The sequence below is a fragment of the Lutra lutra genome, chromosome 2 (genome assembly GCF_902655055.1).
Source record: "Lutra lutra chromosome 2, mLutLut1.2, whole genome shotgun sequence".
NCBI lineage: Eukaryota > Metazoa > Chordata > Mammalia > Carnivora > Mustelidae > Lutra > Lutra lutra.
Window position 1 is genome coordinate 209,694,969 of NC_062279.1, and position 17,018 is coordinate 209,711,986.

Below are 17,018 nucleotides of genomic sequence, written 5' to 3' on the forward strand. Positions count from 1 at the left end.
GCAGTGACCTTGCTTGGGATTACCATTTCCATTCAGCAGATGAGGAGACTGAGGCGCAGAGAGGGTGAGAGGGTGGGTAGAACACAGCAGTGCAAGGCAGGGGCGGACCCCGGCCTGGTGCACTGCCAGGTCTCTGCTGCTCCTCTCTTCTCCCATAGACAGACATGGAGGACTTGGGCTCCGGCCTTCAAAAGTTCTTCGGAAACTCTTCTTGGGACCCGTCAAACTGGATTAGGAAATCGGGCATTGTGACGCACAGAGGAGTGTAGCTCTGCGTGCATTTTTAGAGCTTTTAAGTACTTCAGCTTTTCAGATTTTGGGAGGCCCTGAATCTAACCAGCAGTTCCCCCGGGAAAGCTTCCAGGTGTTCGAGAATGGGGGTACAATGGGAAACAGGATGTTAGAGGAGGATGACCAAGCGGGAAGGAAGCAGGTAGAGGGTGAGGGGTCAAAGCTGACTTGTTTTTTAACTGCGAAACATTTTAATAAGGAAGTATATGGATTAATCTAATGACCGCACACCTACCGCGAAGCTTATTAGGTTTTATACTGTTTCGTTTCAGACGTAAGGAATGACACATTACAGCTGTACCTGAGACTCTTGAGTACGTCTCGGGTGGTGGGAGAGGAGGGTTAATTTGTGTGTTAGCGTTTACGTTCGTGTGTATAATTTAAGCGCGCTGATTCTTAACTGCTGTATACTGCTCTCGAGTAGGAGTGAATATACCCGAGTTTATCTTCTCTCTCGCTGGGGAAGATTTTGGTTGCTCCCGTCGATTTTGTTACACCCAGTACTGCAATAGACATTTTTTTACTTTCTCCTTTGTGTGTGTGTTAGAGTCTTTGGTGCGTGTCCAGGAGAGGCCGGGGTGTGTGTGCACAGAACCTCCAGCATCTTCCTCTCTTCTCCGGCAGCACTCTCAGCGGGGCGCCCGCCTGCCGTCCGGCCCGAAGGAAGGGTCGAGGGGCACGATGTAGGACACGATGGGGAAACCAAGTCTTGAAAGAAAAGCTGGGCTCTGTCGGTATCGGAAAGGGAATCTCTTGCAGAAAAAGCAAGTGCCAGTCTCGGCTCTTTGTTTTCCTTCTTTGAGATCCGGAATGAGTTTTTATTGAGCTTAAACAAGGTTGTTCTGCCAAGTCCGCCGGGCGGTCCACCGGGCTCCGCTGTGTGCGCTCGGGTCTGCTGGACGATTGTGACGAACTAGAAGCTGCGTGACAGCCAGCGGACTGGGGGGATTCTGTGTTCCTACTCGCGCAGGTGAGATTGCAGTAATTCGTTGTGAGGAGAGGTAAATGCTTTGGCCCTGCTGTTTATCTTTTTTGTTGGAATACAGCTGACACCCAGTACCCTGTTGCTTCCAGCGCGCAGCTGGACGTTCTACACGCATTAGGAAACCCATCGCCACACCAAGCTTCATCGCCGTCCCTAACCAGAGTTCTTCCCTGTGTTCCCTATGCTGTACTTCGTATCCCTGTCACTTATTTATTTTAGAACTGGAAATTATAAAGGGTGTTCAGTGAATACTTGAATAAATAAGGGAGTGGATGAGTTTCAGTAAACAGACTTCTTGAGTTCAACTTGATTATAGAATTCTCCTTAAACCGTAAGACCTCCTCTGAGGTGTATACGTGGGGTCTACACTCCTGGTGTACGTTCCTGTGCTGGGTTTTTAGACAGGTCCTCGCTAAGACTGTTGCAGTCGGCACCCTCTGGATTCGTACTGCGTTCTGCTCCTGCTCGGCTTGTCACTCCCGTCTCATCACGCTGCAGGGGTGGTTTCGCCTGCCATGCTCCTGTCCCCTGCTAGATTCTTAACCTCACTGATGTATTGTGTCTTTCCAGTTCCCTTTTGCACGCCCCACTAGTAGACACTAAAAAAATTATTGAATGTGCCATATTTGGTTTGAAAGGATCCACGTGCTGAATTGTAAGTAAATCAAAATTTTGACGTAAGAGAGCTCACCTTACCCACAGGGTATTTAACTCTGAATTGTCCTGCCCATCACTGTCTTGTAGGTAGTCTGACCACCAAGAAAGAATCATGGTGATCACATTTTTTTTTTTAAGCATTTGCCCGGCGTGGACACCATGTCCCGCCGAAATTTGAGCTGTGTACAAGTGCCAGCTTGTGCGTATCAACACTGCAGCTCTGAGCAAGGTGTACTTGAGTCAGCAGACTCGCTGTAAAGGGCTGAACAGTAAATTCTTGGACCTTGCGGACTGTGTGATCTTGGTTACAGATACTCCACTCTGCCGTTTGTGGCCCCAGGGTAGCTGCCTATGTTGTAAGCAAGTGAGTGTGGCCATTTCCGGTAACACTTCATTTCTGGGGGCGCCTGGCTGGCTCAGTCGGTGGAGCATGTGACTCTTGATCTCCAGGTTGTGAGTTCAAGTCCCACACTGGGCATAGAGCTTACTTAAGACACAAAACCAAAACAAAAATCATCTACAGAAGCAGGAGGTAGACTGGCTTTGGCCCATGGGCCATGGTTGGCTGACTCTTGACCTAGTTCATTTGTTTCTTGGTCTTTGTTTCTCTAGCCACAGCAGAAATTTTTGTATTTGCCATGTACGTTTCAGGGGCTTTACTTGCCACAGTTAGAAGAGGTGAGATTGTTGAAGAACTTGCTCTCGTGCAGATGACTAAAGCTAATTCTTGTTTTTTAACTCGTTTATCCAGGACATTTTATTTCCTTACATCAAAGAAAATGTTAAAGAGTATCTGCAGACACACTGGGAAGAAGAGGAGTGCCAGCAAGACGTCAGTCTTTTGAGGAAACAGGTTGGGACATCGCTCTTCCATTGCTTCCACATTCCCAAGTGTCTGAGACTTGAGGATGCCGGGAGACTCAGATGTGCTCCGAACACGCTGGAAACGAGCACCCCGGCTTCCTAGGGCGTGGGCGGTGTGGCGGCTTGCCTGCTTAGGGACTCACAGCACCTCATTAAACGGCCAGATCGTGGCAGTTACTGTCTCCACAGTTGCCTCTCTTTGGAGCCATTTCGATTGCATAAAGCTGTCATTTTTAAAAAATTAATTGATTATTTAAAATGTCTTGGATTTTTAAAATTAAGCTTTTTCTGGTCATGTGCAAGAGGTTTTGTGCTGTCTCACCACGTTTTTCAGTACCGTCTCCCAGTGAACCTCTGGTCTCTCGTGCCTCCGGCACAGCCCTCCTGGGGCCTTGCCTCCACACAGCCCTGCACACCTCACATCCTGCTCCCACCAGGCCCAGCCTTCGTCTCCTGTGCCATTCTGCTCTGTTCTCTGGCCAGCTTACAGTCGATTTTCCCTTCTGCATTCCATGCTGTAGAGCTCCTGCTCGCTTTCTCCTTCAAACTGCTTCAGTGGCAAAGATCTTACACGCTGTGCCGGGTGAACTCTGTCAGTTATTTTGTAGTCGTGTTCTACGTCAGACAATGTGGAATGTTCTGGAAATGTTTTAATGGTTGGGAGTTGGGATTGGAAATATACCCTTGGGGCCATTGGGTGTTTGGGATTGTTAAATGTTCTAGGTAACTCCGGGTTCATCTGAAACACTCGCCTCCCTTAAGCTTTCTGTTGTCTCAGTTCTTGTTACTGAAATTACATATTCAGTCCCTGTTACAGTACACACACCATCGGTCTTTAGAACCTGGGCATGTGCTTTGTCACAGCGTCATTGTTCTAAGTAGCTGCTAGATACTTTGGGCAAGAGGAGGAAAACTGCAAGATACTGAAAAAGAACCAACCCCAGACATTGCTTCCCTAGCTTCTTTTCATTGAACCCCAGGCATAAGTGAATTTCGCTGACATTTTCTTTGTTTCTTCCTTGATTCATTATCGTGCAGAGAAAATGGTCAGATTTAACCTATGTCCTGGTTCATTGATCCCCGTAAGTGAATCAACACGCTGAGTCTCACGATATCATCTTACCGTTATATGTCGTCTCTTTCCCGTACAACGAGGATGCGGATTTATTCATTCTAATCCACTTTCCTTTAGGATCACTCCTGTCAGCCCCTAAAGTGTAAGATACTTTAATTTGTAGCAGTGTAGGTGCCAGTGATTGCTGGAGAAAGCGGGTCTGCTAGGTTTTCAGGCCTCATTTTAAGTGATCTTTTTTACAGTAAGTAAGAAACAACCTTCATGTTGTTTATGACTTCAAGGCGGAAGAGGATTCGCACCTGGATGGGGCTGTTCCCATTCCGGCCTCGTCTGGCAGTGGAGAAGACGACCCCCAGCGGACGATCCAGGCCGTGGTGGACAACGTGTGCTGGCAGATGGCCCTGGACCGCAAGACCACGGCGCTGAAGCAGCTGCAGGGCCACATGTGGAGGGCGGCGTTCGCAGCCGGGCGTGTCAAGGCCGAGTACGTGCTGCGCGCGGCTCCACGCACTTGGCCAGCCCGGAAGCCTGAGACCCGTACATGGTCCTCTCTGCCCGGTGTTAGTTGTGTGATTAGTCAGATAGATAAAGTCAACCTTCTTTTTATTTTTTTAAGACTTTATTTATTAGAGAGAATGAGAGGGTGGGCAGAGGGAGAGGGGGAAGTGGGCTCCCCACAGAGCAGGGCAGACGCTTAACCTATGGAGCTGCCCAGGCGCCTAACGCTTTTTTTATTTGAACAAAGCAAGTGTTTGTTTTGTTTTTTCCAAAGCGGGGATAAAGCATTCCACCCAGCTAAGCTCCCCATGGCGGCATGCTTGGCTTTGTGGGATGGTGGTTGAGGACTTGGATCCCAGTTTATTTATTTATTTATTTATTTATTTATTTATTTTAAAATATTTTATTTATTTACTTGACAGAGATCACAAGTAGGCAGAGAGGCAGGCAGAGTGAGGGGGAAGCAGGCTCCCTGCTGAGCAGAGATCCTGATTCGGGGCTGGATCCCAAGACCCCGGGGTCATGACCTGAGCCGAAAGCAAAGGCTTAACCCACTGAGCCACCCAGGCGCCCCTGGATCCCAGTTTAAAACAGCTCCCAGGAAAGGGTGACTGAGCTCGGGCACATTTGATCTTCCGCAGACAGCGCCATTGGGCTGCTTCTCAGGCTGTCGGGCTTCCTGCTTTCTGCGCTGCGGGAGAAGGAACGATGCCGACAAGGATTTATATGTCATCTGGGGGTCATTCAGAATGTCAGCAGTGCCACTCTGTCCTGTGTTGCGGAGCAGCTTCCACACACCCTTGAGTCTGGGCTGTGGTGTTCCCGAAAGCCATCCTGTCCAAGGAGACTCGGAGTCCTGTATTGCTGAGGAATTCTTTCTTTCTTTCTTTTTCTTTTTTTTAAGATTTTGTTTTTAAGTAATCTCTACGCCCAACATGGGACTCAAATTTACAACCCTGAGATCAAGAGCCCCTGCTCTGTTGACTGAACCAGATAGCGCCTGCTAAGAAACTCTTACTACAAAAAAACTGATGTTGTACTGTGTGGTGACTAACAACATAATTAAAAAAAAAAAAGAAATCCGCCTTTTTAAAAAAGATTTATTTATTTATTAGAGAGAGAGAGAGACAGCGTGAAAAGGAACACAAGCAGGGGAAGTGGGAGAGGGAGAAGCAGGCTCCCCACTGAGCAGGGAGCCTGATGTGGGACTCGATCCCAGGACCCTGGGATTATGACCTGAGCCAAAGGCAGATGCTTAATGACTGAGCCACACAGGTGCCCAAAAAGAAATTATTATTTTTAAAGATTTTATTTATTTATTTGACAGAGATCACAAGTAGGCAGAGAGGCAGAGAGAGAGAGAGAGGAGGAAGCAGGCTCCCTGCTGAGCAGAGAGCCCGATGCGAGGCTGGATCCCAGGACCCTGGGATCATGATCTGAGCCGAAGGAAGAGGCTTAACCCACTGAGCCACCCAGGTGCCTGAAAGAAATTCTTGATCAGACACTGCCCCTAAGGATTTTAGGCCATTGCCTGATGCACAGTGCAAGACCCAAGACTACTTCGAGTTGCTGCTGTATTTTTGTTTTTCTGTCAAACGAATTGCGCTTCCTCTATGTACTTCACAAGGGGCTTCCACTTTTTAATATATTTTTTTGAAGATTTTATTTATTTCTTTGAGAGAGAGAGAGAGCACACGCAGGGCAAAGGGAGAGAGAAGCAGACACCCCGCTGAGCGAGGATCCTGACCCTGGTGCTCAATCCCAGGACCCCGAGATCATGACCCAAACTGCAGTCAGATGCTTGACTCTGACCGACTGAGCCAGCCAGGCGTCCCGGGAGGCTCCCACTTTTTAAAGGACACATTAGGATTTCAGGATAGGCCAGTCGCCTGGGAATATCCTCTAGTTCAGTGTGTAAGACACTAAAGGACGGAGTTGAGAGAGGATGCTTGAGCTCGTTAGTCCTTCCTTCTCTCGGACGGTTTCCTTAATTATGAAACCAAGGACTTGAAATAAGTTATCTTAGACCTCAAAGCCCTGAATTGGAGCAAAAACAATCTGCAAATTCAACGTGGAGAACTCCTCTCTCTGTGATTACAGCCTAAGGCACAGAATAACCACGGTCATGAGTGCTAGTTTCAAACTAGTTGACCTCCTTCCTTCAGTCCGTGTCCTCTAGTAAGCTGTTTGATCCAGTAGGAGACTTCCCTGACGTTTTCCAGTTAATCTGTTAAAGATGACTGGTTGCATGTTCCAAGTTCTTGTGCTTCTCTTTCCACCTTATTTCTGTGATAATTCCACCACCGAGTATGGAAGAACTTGTAGAACCGGGAAGCAGGACTCATGTCAGGAATCAGAAAAGCTAGACACTGTTTGCCAGTTAGCTAATGTGAGATGGTGTGGGTCTCGTAACTGATTTGTTATGTCATTTTTTCCCTATATTTTAAAAGTTTAGGTTTTCGGGGCGCCTGGGTGGCTCAGTGGGTTAAGCCTCTGCCTTCAGCTCAGGTCATGATCTCGGGGTCCTGGGGTCGAGCCCCACATCGGGCTCTCTGCTGAATGGGGGAGTCTGCTTCCCTCTCTCTCTCTGCCTGCCTCTCTGCCTACTTGTGATCTCTCTTTCTCTCTGTCAGATAAATAAATAAAAATATTTAAAAAAAAAAAGTTTAGGTTTTCTTAGTTCTCAAGAGTTCCACTTTCTAGCTGGTTACATATGAATAGCTTTGAACTCTCACATGTTTTCCTTGTAATTGTTTGGGAGCAAATCTTTTTAAAGGCTTTTCCATGCTTTCTGAAGGCATACTGGACATAATAGCCTCTTGTCATGCATTTCATCGAAGATTACATAATTGTTACTTACTTTTTTGAGTTCTTTGGGAATTTAATGAAGCACTTTATTTCATCCCTTATTTGTAATCGCTTTTACTGTTGTTAGTGTGGCCCCCTGTCAAAGACTATTCTGTGCGCCTACATTGTTGCTTCTAATCTGCTGTGGTCTTGGAACCCCAGGGACAAACTTGGTAGGTCGGCAGGAGTTTGCAGTCTCCTGGAGGTGCTTCTCATAGTGACCCTTTGGGCGCATATAAAAGAAACTTGTTAGGCTATTTTGACTGGCTTTCGTCAGGCTAGATGCCATGTTCCTGCATTTGAACTTGATGGTCTTTCCTCTAGGTTCTTCGAAGATGTAGTTCCAGCAGTCCGGAAATGGAGAGAGGCTGGAATGAAGGTGTATATCTATTCCTCAGGGAGTGTAGAAGCCCAGAAGCTACTATTTGGGCATTCTACAGAGGGAGACATTCTTGAGGTAGGTTACCTGATTACTGTTTTCCTGACACTATCAAAGCATGAAATAATGAATCTTAAAGGAATATTCTACGGTTTTAAGCCAAGTCAACATTCAGATCATTGTGTGTATGTATGCCAAGCAGGTGGTGAAGAGAAATGGGAAAACTGGGGAGTGGATTCGAGGGAAGGGTGGAATGTTTCTGTTGTGCCAGTCTTGGCATTGGAGGTTCTTAAGCTGCTGTGAATAACGAGCACCAGGGGAGTTTGTTAAAAGTGTAGATCCCTGGGCCGTGCTTCCTAGCAAATCTGCACTGGCAGGTCTGGGAAGGGGGGTCAGGAATATCTATATGTATATGTAATACAGCTAGTGAGACATGAGCCGGCTTGTAAATCAGCTGTCTTGCCAGCATTAGAAAATTGTCAACTCGGACGAAACTAGTGGTCCACTTCTTTTGGTTGTTTCAAGGAGCCAGTGAGCTGCACGGCAGTGGCACGTACCCCCTCCAGACACGTGCATGTACTTTAACGAAGCGGTGTGCAGGGTCGCTCATTTGTTCCTGGCACTTTGTGGAGAGAGAGCAGATTTTATTTTAGCAGAAACCTCATTCTCCTGTGAGAGAACTGGGTGTGGAATGTTAAGGCCACCTGTTAGCTTTCCTGTAGATGAGAAAATTCCTGCTGGCTCCTCTGTCCCACCATCCCTGCGCCCTCTGGAGGACAGGGCAGGCACTGGGAAAAGGGAAGGCATTTAGGACTTGAAGAAGAAATGCCGACGGACTGAATACAGGCTGAACTTAGTGATATGCACTAGGTCACTCAGCAGCTGTCTTTTAAATAAATGTTTATTGAGCCTCTGCTGGGCACAGAGAACACTTTGGCTTCGGAGGTGTCCTATTCTCATTTTAGTACTTCCCTGTGTTTTATCTTAGTTTAGGTCAAATATTAAATCAGGAATAAAACCCTTTAAAACCCTGTGTTGGTATACAGATATGTGTATCTCCTGAATACAGATGTAAACGACTCTTGTTCTCTCTGATAGAAGGACAGTAAGGTGATAGTAGATAATACACAATAGTTACTGAATTCAATGATAAAAATGTACTTGCGGGGGTGCCTGGAGGGCTCAGTCGGTTAAGCGCCTGCCTTTGGCTCAGGTCAGGATCTCAGGGTCTTGGGATTGAGCCCCACATCAGGCTCTCTGCTCAGCGGGGAGTCTGCTTCTCCCTCTCCTTTTGTTCCTCCTCTGCTCGTACTCTCTCTCTCAAATAATAACCTTTTTTTAAAAGATTTTATTTATTTATTTGACAGAGATCACAAGTAGGCAGAGAGGCAGGCAGAGAGAGAGGGGGAAGCAGGCTCCTCGCCAAGCAGGGAGCCTGATGCGGGGCTCGATCCCAGGACCCTGAGATCATGACCTGAGCCGAAGGCAGAGGCTCAACCCACTGGGCCACCCAGGCGCCCCTCAAATAATAAATAATCCTAAAAAAAATTTACTTACATACCTCTAACTCTTGCTTGACACAATAGACCAAAATCTCAAAGGTTAGCAGCAGAGAAAGAAAGTAGCAGTTTACTAATGGGGCAGGTTAGAGAAATCTGTTCTTCCTGGGGTCAAAAGGACAGTGTTCGGGAGGTATAATCAGGAGTGACACCTAGTCCAGTAAGTAATTTGAGTGCAAATAGGGTTTTAAGGATACAAAGTCAAGCATGTATATTTTAAAAGATTTTGAAGATAAAATTAACGCTAATCAAAGAAAACCAAGTAAATTGTAGCATGATTTTGTATACATTGAATTGGTAGTTTTCTTCCAAATGTTTATTTCTGTAAAATCTTCCTTTATTTTCTATAGATAGCCTACGTAAAGTTCTCTTTTAAGCAGACATCCAGGGATTATTTATTGAGGGGATGAAGTCACTGTGATTGTTGCGTATTTCAGAGCAGACCAGGAGAGACAAAGGGTCAGGTCGCAAGTGTATCATAACGTCTTTCCTTGCCCTGTGCGCAGCTCGTTGACGGGCACTTTGACACCAAGATCGGACACAAAGTGGAGAGTGAGAGTTACCGAAAGATTGCAAGCAGCATCGGCTGCTCCACCAACAACATCCTGTTTCTGACAGACGTCACCCTGGGTGAGTAATCCCACCCCTTCTGCTGTATACTCCCGGGCAGGCGCTGAGCCTTGAAAAAGGGAGCAGGTTTACAAGAAGAAGCCGTGGACCAGCCCATCCATGTTTCTCTCCGCTTCCCCATCCTGGGGTTTGTGTGTGGGCAAGTGGTGCCGGAAAGACTAGATCTTCTCACTGTAGCTCTGTCCATGGCCCCCCACCCATCCTCTGTACACACGTACACACAGACGAGATGGCAGAATAATGAAGGACAGTTTCAGGGGTGTCCCTGGAAGGAGCTTGCAGGCAAGGGTGTGAGGGTAGGTGCATGGTTAGTCAGTGACATAAAGTTGCCGTGGACCTGAGCACATGTATCTAACAGCAGTGTTGGGAGCTAAAAGCCAAAAAAGAAGCAAAAAGCTACAGGGAGGGAGAATTCCCTTTTCCTCTTTGTTGTTCTGGTTGACGAGCACGGCCCCTCCGTGAGCAACAGCCTCCTCTCTCCCTTCCCTCAGGTGATCTCAGTCCCCAGACACCCCCCCGTGTTCGGAACCTCTGGCCTTGTTGCGCTTGATTCACTGCTGAAAGGCGGACCTGCTGCCCCGGCGGGGCCCTCTTTGTCGCATACGGTGCGGTGGCTCACGCATTGTTGCTGTAAGGACTGAATGCGGGTGGCAGCCTGTACTCGACTATGTTGGTAATTTAAGTGAGTTCAAGAGCACTTTTGACCGGATGTAAAACAGCCACTCCAGCTCTTGTGTGAGAATGTACACGCTCTAGAGGATTCCAGCAGGAAGCCAGTGACTGAGGAAGCTGGCAGCAGCAGGCGAAGAGATAGTGGGTGCTGGTGGAGGACTGGGCGCCACTTCTCCTCGGAAGGCGTCTGCTGGGTGCAGCTTTCCCACACCCCTACCGGGCTCCGGCTGCGGATGGCTCGCTCATGGCCCTCAGAGTTCATGCATCTCCCGGGGCCCCGTTTTTGTGCGTTCATAATCACGCTGGTATTTGAGGGCACTTCTTTACGTTTGTGTTCCTTCTGCTCGTGTGGGATTGTGAGTTGCCGCTTCCATCTGCCCCAGAGCAGGACTTGGTGGACCGCGCAGCTGCTGTGACACACGACGTCTGGGTCCACCGGCTGGGGAAGGGCGCTTAGGCAAAGAGACTGAGGGCTCGGTGTGCTCTTGCCTGGTTGGCTCCATGTGACTCCTGGCCCCCCCGGAGCCTGTAGGTCGTCTCCCTCTCCCTGGTCCTTCCTGTCGTGTGGAACTAGAGTCGCCCCTACCCACCGGGACTTTCAGAGATAGGCCCAAAGGCAAATCCAAGCTGCGGACAGACATTCCTTACCAGAGGTGGTGTGTCCGACCTGGGATCTTCTGGGCCGCTGACCTTTGAGCTTTTGGTCTGCTGTGTTGGGCAAGAGTTAGAGGCTTATAAGCAAGTACTGAGTTGCTAAGTGGTTTTTAAAAAAAAAAATTTTTTTTAACCAGCATAGAGATGATGTAATGCCTTCAAAAAGTGATAATAATGTTTTCTGGAGAAAGAAAGTCTTAATTTTACCTGGCATACAGTAGACATTCAGTGAGTGTTAAATTTCAGGCCTTGGTCAGTGTAGACTGAAAGCTTTGATCCAAGTAGATGGTACCAGATTACGCCACTTGTTATCTGAGTTTTGAAAACTCAGCAGATTGTGTGTCTTATATGTCCTGGCTTGGGTCCAGAGTCCAAGGGTTTCTACAAGACTGTTGTCTCAGTTTTCTGCCTCCTGGAGAACTTTATATTTACTTCCGGGCCGCACTGAAGGAGAGGAACAGACAGAAGGACGCACGGACATGCTGCTTCAGGGTTCCCTGTGTAACTAGGTACCCAGGCCACGTAGATGTACCATGGCCAAGCGTCAGCCTTGGCAAAGCCATTTCACCGGGCCCCTACCCTGCACTGTTAATATTTGCCCGTCTTATTCCTCTACAGAAACTTTTGCCAATTCAAAGCTATGATATACCCTCCCTTGTGAATGGCTTTTGGGGACTTAGAGAGGTGGGGTGAGGGGGTTGCTTTAGAGAGGTTCAGGATGTGAAACACAGCAGTCCCTGTGATGAAGGATAATTAGAAGACCTTTTACTGTGTTTTCTTCCTTATGGAAAGGAGCTAGGTCTTTCTGTGCTGAGGCTAGCTGCTTTAATCTGTGAATTGCTTTTCTATCATCATTCATATGGAAGGGGCTGTTGGAGATGCAGATCCGTGGTTTACCGTCTGTTGAATTTCCTAGCACTTTGGAAGATAAGTTTATGCAGGCTTGGAGTTAGAGAACTGCTTTGTGGCTGGCGCTCCTGGCATGTCAGCCTGTCCTGAGTGTTGTGATCCCCGGGTCTTCTCCGCATTCCTCACTTTTTGGCTACCATTAATAATTACAGTCCCTTCTCTAGTAAGGTCGTGTACAGGTTCTTCATATTCTTGTCTTTAGCCACATTTTTTTCCTAGTTGTTATCATAGTACATCTATAATTTTATATCTTTCTCTTTTCACTTAAGCTGTTCCCTTGGGCTGCAGTCCCAGAAACTATTCTTTTTTTTTTTTTTTTTTTTTTAATTTAAAGATTTTATTTATCAGAGAGAGATTGAGAGAGAGCACGCACGGGAGAACACAAGCAGGCAGAGGCAGAGAGAGAAGCAGGCTCCCCACTGAGCAAGGAGCCCGATGTGGGACTCGATCCCAGGACCCTGGGATCACGACCTGAGCTGAAGGCAGCGGCTCAACCCACTGAGCCACCCAGGCGTCCCCCCAGAAACTATTCTAAACTTTAGCAAATAGAGATAATCCCCAAATTGGCCTTGAAACAAAATTGGCTTTCTCCAGGGTCTCTCCACGGAGGTTTTGTTCTCGTCCCTCATCCTCTGCCAGCTCCACACCCATTTAAGGCAGTAGGGCCAGAACTGGGCTCATGTGTAGCTGGGATGGGACCAGGCAGCTGGCTGCTTGCCTTGTTCTTTTCTATCACTTCCGATCCTCTGTTGGGTACCACATGCCCAGGCTCCATTGCCAAGGCAGAATGGAAGACTAAGTTGATACCCCAAATAACATCCAAGTATGAAAGAGAGACTGGAAAGACATTTTCCTCTCGGCGGGAAGGAGGGAGGCCCAGGGTTTTAAGTCAATATCATGCCAGTAGGGCATATAGATGCTTAGGGACAGCAGTTGCCCAGTGATGGTTCGGTAAGAGGCTGAATGTGCTATGGCCACTAGCTAGTATCGGGTCCCACGTGGATCGCGATGGCCCGACGCAGTTGGGATCGTGGGTTGCTAGTCAAGGGAAAGCTGTTTGCGGCGGTCGACGGGGGACTAGGGACGAGAAGAACAGCGCCTGCATAGTTTGCTCGGAGGAAGGGATTTCCTCAATGAAGAGGGGATGGTTTAGCACTTTGTTTGCTCTGGGAAGGTGACAGCCTTTCACAGGACGGGTAGCTAGACACTTGAGGTTGGTAGGTGGAAGAGACAGCTCTGCCCCACTTCCTTTCTCTGGGAACTTCTAATCTCTCTTGGCACTGCTGCCCTTTACCGCGTGTGGATGGTGCAACTGTTTTCCAAAGGTCAGGAAGCCACCGAGGTTTCTTACTACACCAGATCTAAACTCCATACAATGTGTTTCAGGTTCTTTGCCAGTTTTGCTCTGTTCAGATATGCCCCATTTGACCCACGTCCTGTCTCCCACACTCACTCGCTCCATTCTTCCAATATTTATACGTGTATTTTGTCTGCCCAGAATGCCTCCTCTCTTGGCAGTTTTATTTCCTCAAAACTTCTGATCAAAACTTACCTTCTGTGCTGAGAAGTCATGTGTTAAATTGCAGATCCTAATTCAGTGTTCCATATTGGGGAGTTGAGATTTTGCCTTTTTTTTTTTTTTTCATTTTTTTTAAGATTTTTTATTTATTTGACAGAGAGATCACAAGCAGGCAGAGAGGCAGGCAGAGAGAGGGGGAAGCAGGCTCCCCACTGAGCAGAGAGCCTGATGCGGGGCTCAATCCCAGGACCCTGAGATCATGACCTGAGCCGAAGGCAGAGGCTTAATCCACTGAGCTACCCAGGCGCCCCCTTTTTAAAATTTTTAAAAAAGATTTTATTTATTCAGAGAGGGAGTGAGCGAGTGGGGGAGGGGCAGAGGGCGAGAGAATCTCCAGCTGCCCTCCCTGCTGAATGCGGGGCCTGATGCCCGGCTGGATGCCACGACCCTGAGATCATGACCCGAACCAAAATTAAGAGTTGGATGCTTACCCAACCGAGCACCCCCCTCCCCAGGAGCCCCAGAGATGCTGTGTTTCTAACAAGCTTGCAGGCGAGTCCCACACCTCAGGTCCGTAGGTCACATTTGGAGTAGTATTGCTGTGGAGCAGGAGTTGACAAGTTGTTCTGTGAAGGGCCAGATGGTGTCTTTTAGGCTTTGCAGGCCCTCCCGTCTGTCACAACTCTTAAACCCTGGCCTCTTAGTGGAAAAGCAGCCATACACAATACACAAAAGAATGGCCCTGACTGTTCTAATAAAACTTTATTTACAAAAACTCGTGGCAGATCTTCATTTGCTCGCCTGTGTTCTAGAGCACGGACTTTCAGACCTCAGCTCTGCCACTCACTGGCTCACCTCTAGCATGGGGATAGTAATACTACCTCAGGGTTGTTGTGAAGATTTAAATGAGAATGGGAGCTCCCTGAGGGCAGGAGCTTTGTTTTGTTCCTAAGTATCGTAGGCGCCAAACAATACCAGGTGTTAGCTGTTATCTTCCACATGGAAGCAGAATGGAGAGAGGAGTGTAACCCAAGGTGTATTAGAGATCTCCCCTGCTGTACCTAGCTTACCTAGTCTCATTTGACTCGTCCTGTTTTTCCTTTACCCACCATGCAGTCACTGATCATAAGGTGCACGTAGTCTAATGCGAAGAGAGACAACAGGTAATAACGTGTCAATTCATACAGTGTTGGTAGAGCCAAACACGAAGTGTTAGAGGAGCACATGGGATGTTCTAAGACACGTGGCAGTGGTTCTGGAAGGTAAGATCGTTGAGCTGAATTTTCAAGAGTAGAAATTTGCCAGGCAAAAAAGATGAGCAGGCAGGTCTGGGGGTAGGACATATTTGGGCTCCTGATGTGGCAGCAGGAATTTTGGCCTGACTTCCATTTGTCCCATCGGTCCCTAACTGGTATTATTACCAACAGTCTGACCTTTGGGAAACACTCAGTTTTCTGTAGGACTGAGGGGAGTGAGTGGAGGAACGTCGTGGACAGAACATAGCTCTTTCCTTCCTCATTCATAACCACTTAAAGCTCAGAAATCTGGGATACACAATACACCATACACAAGGACACGGAAGTCTAGACCACTCTAGTCTGTCAGGCACAATCATGTATTTTTAAACATTTTTTATTGTGGAAGCATCACATTTATATGGAGGAATGATGTGCTCAGTCCCCAGTGTGCCCGTCTCTAGCTTCAGCAGTGATCAGATCAGGGCCCAGCTTGGGGGCGTCCTCCCCCACACGCCCCTGGTTCCTTTGAAGCAAACCTCAGACATCACCTGTCATGTTTCTGACATGTACTTTGACTTTCCTAGAGGCCAGCGCTGCTGAGGAAGCGGATGTGCACGTTGCTGTGGTGGTGAGGCCTGGCAACGCAGGGCTGACAGACGATGAGAAGACTTACTACAGCCTCATCACGTCCTTCAGCGAACTGTACCTGCCCTCCTCAGCCTAGAGCCGGAGCCGGAGGGAACACCAGCCTGTCCTCACAGACTTCTCCCTGTAGTCTAGTTTTATTCTAATGGTCAAAGTAACTAACTTAAAAAACCATATATATACACACATAAGTATGCAAGTGTATACATGCATACGTTTAAATTGCCTTCCACAGGCAAATAAGTGAAAAAAAAAAAAATCTCTGTTCAGTGAAAAGGAAACTTATTTAAAGATGCTTTCTGTGTAGAAATTGTTTGAGACCACAAATCTAACCCTTAACTGAGGGCAAAATGTAGCTGATAGAAGAATTACTGCAGTGCAGATCACATGTGTCATGTTTATCGAGTCCTGTACCAATGTGGAAAGGTAGGTTCTAGAAGTTATTCAGAAGCCTTGTTATTTTAAAAAACTAGAAGTATTTCACCTACTTCTTCCCAATAATAATTCTTCTCCTTTTAAATTATGAGTTAGAAGATTGTGACAGCTGAATTTCAAAATATTAGCCTCCCTCTGTACAGAATAAAAAGCCATTTATTTCTGCTCTAAAAGAGAGCAAAATTGGGAGAGGAAACTCATTTGAAATCTCGATGTTGCATGTAAACATCTATTACTGAAGAAACTTGAGCTGATCATTGTGGCATCCCCAGCAGCGGTTGCCTTACCAATGAAAAAGGTGCATTGATAACAGCTAAAATAGGAATGTGACTCCTAATGTTTAACAGAATAGTCCTAATCCTGCCAATTGTCATCATCATAGATCTTATAGTTGCCTTTCTAACTACTTCTTAGCACAGTTTGGGAATATATGTTGCAGTTTACTATTGAAAAGCAAAAGGTTTACTGAAATCATTCCTCAAGACCCTTCTAGAAGAGCCCTAATAATGTAATATTTTCCTCTGAAATGGATGCGAAGAGTGTAAATTTTTAACAGCATTATTTATCCTGGTTCAATCCTAGTGGGATGTCATGTCAATTTCATGCTGTGATTAATAAAAACATTTTCTTCTTCACCCAGTTTTATGTAGGTTCCTGAACCATACCACCTATTGCCATAAACAAAAGACAAACTGAAGAGAGATTGAGAAAATAAGAGCTTTATTTTAGTTTTTGCCTTAATCTTGTGTGTGTGTGTGTGTGTGTGTGTGTGTGTGTGAATGCAATGCCAGTGAAAAGTCATTGACTATTAATTGAATTATGAATACACATATGATCTCATTGGTGGTTATTTCATTTGGATAGTAAGCACTCATGTTATGAGTGGGGTTTCTTAGATTTTGAGAATCTTATGCTTGAAGGAAGATGTTTTCTTAATTAATCAAGAAAAGCTAAAATGAATCCTGGAGGAATAATTTGGGGGATGCTTTGAATATGAAAAAGTATTACAGATTTGAGAGGACAGGGAATATAAAAGGCTTTATTTGATAGTTTTTGTCTCCTAGTAACTAAGAAGTCTGAGGACTATGAAAACTTGGAAGGGTAGTAAAAGGCAAATGAGGAAGTAAATCTTGGAAGTGGCAGTAATTTATGAATGGTAAA

General features: G+C 46.7%; 1 protein-coding gene across 1 annotated transcript in view; it reads left to right on the top strand.

The window, feature by feature from the left end:
- Nucleotides 1–16,493, top strand: part of ENOPH1 (enolase-phosphatase 1) — a gene marked incomplete at its 5' end in the record, with an annotated part of 36,245 nt that extends 19,752 nt beyond the window's left edge. The window contains 5 exons of the mRNA XM_047719875.1: nt 2,685–2,786; nt 4,154–4,356; nt 7,542–7,674; nt 9,662–9,785; nt 15,362–16,493. Of these exons, the coding sequence (XP_047575831.1) occupies nt 2,685–2,786; nt 4,154–4,356; nt 7,542–7,674; nt 9,662–9,785; nt 15,362–15,501 (702 nt within the window). The remainder of the gene's footprint in view (nt 1–2,684; nt 2,787–4,153; nt 4,357–7,541; nt 7,675–9,661; nt 9,786–15,361) is intronic.
- Nucleotides 16,494–17,018: the final 525 nt, after the last annotated feature.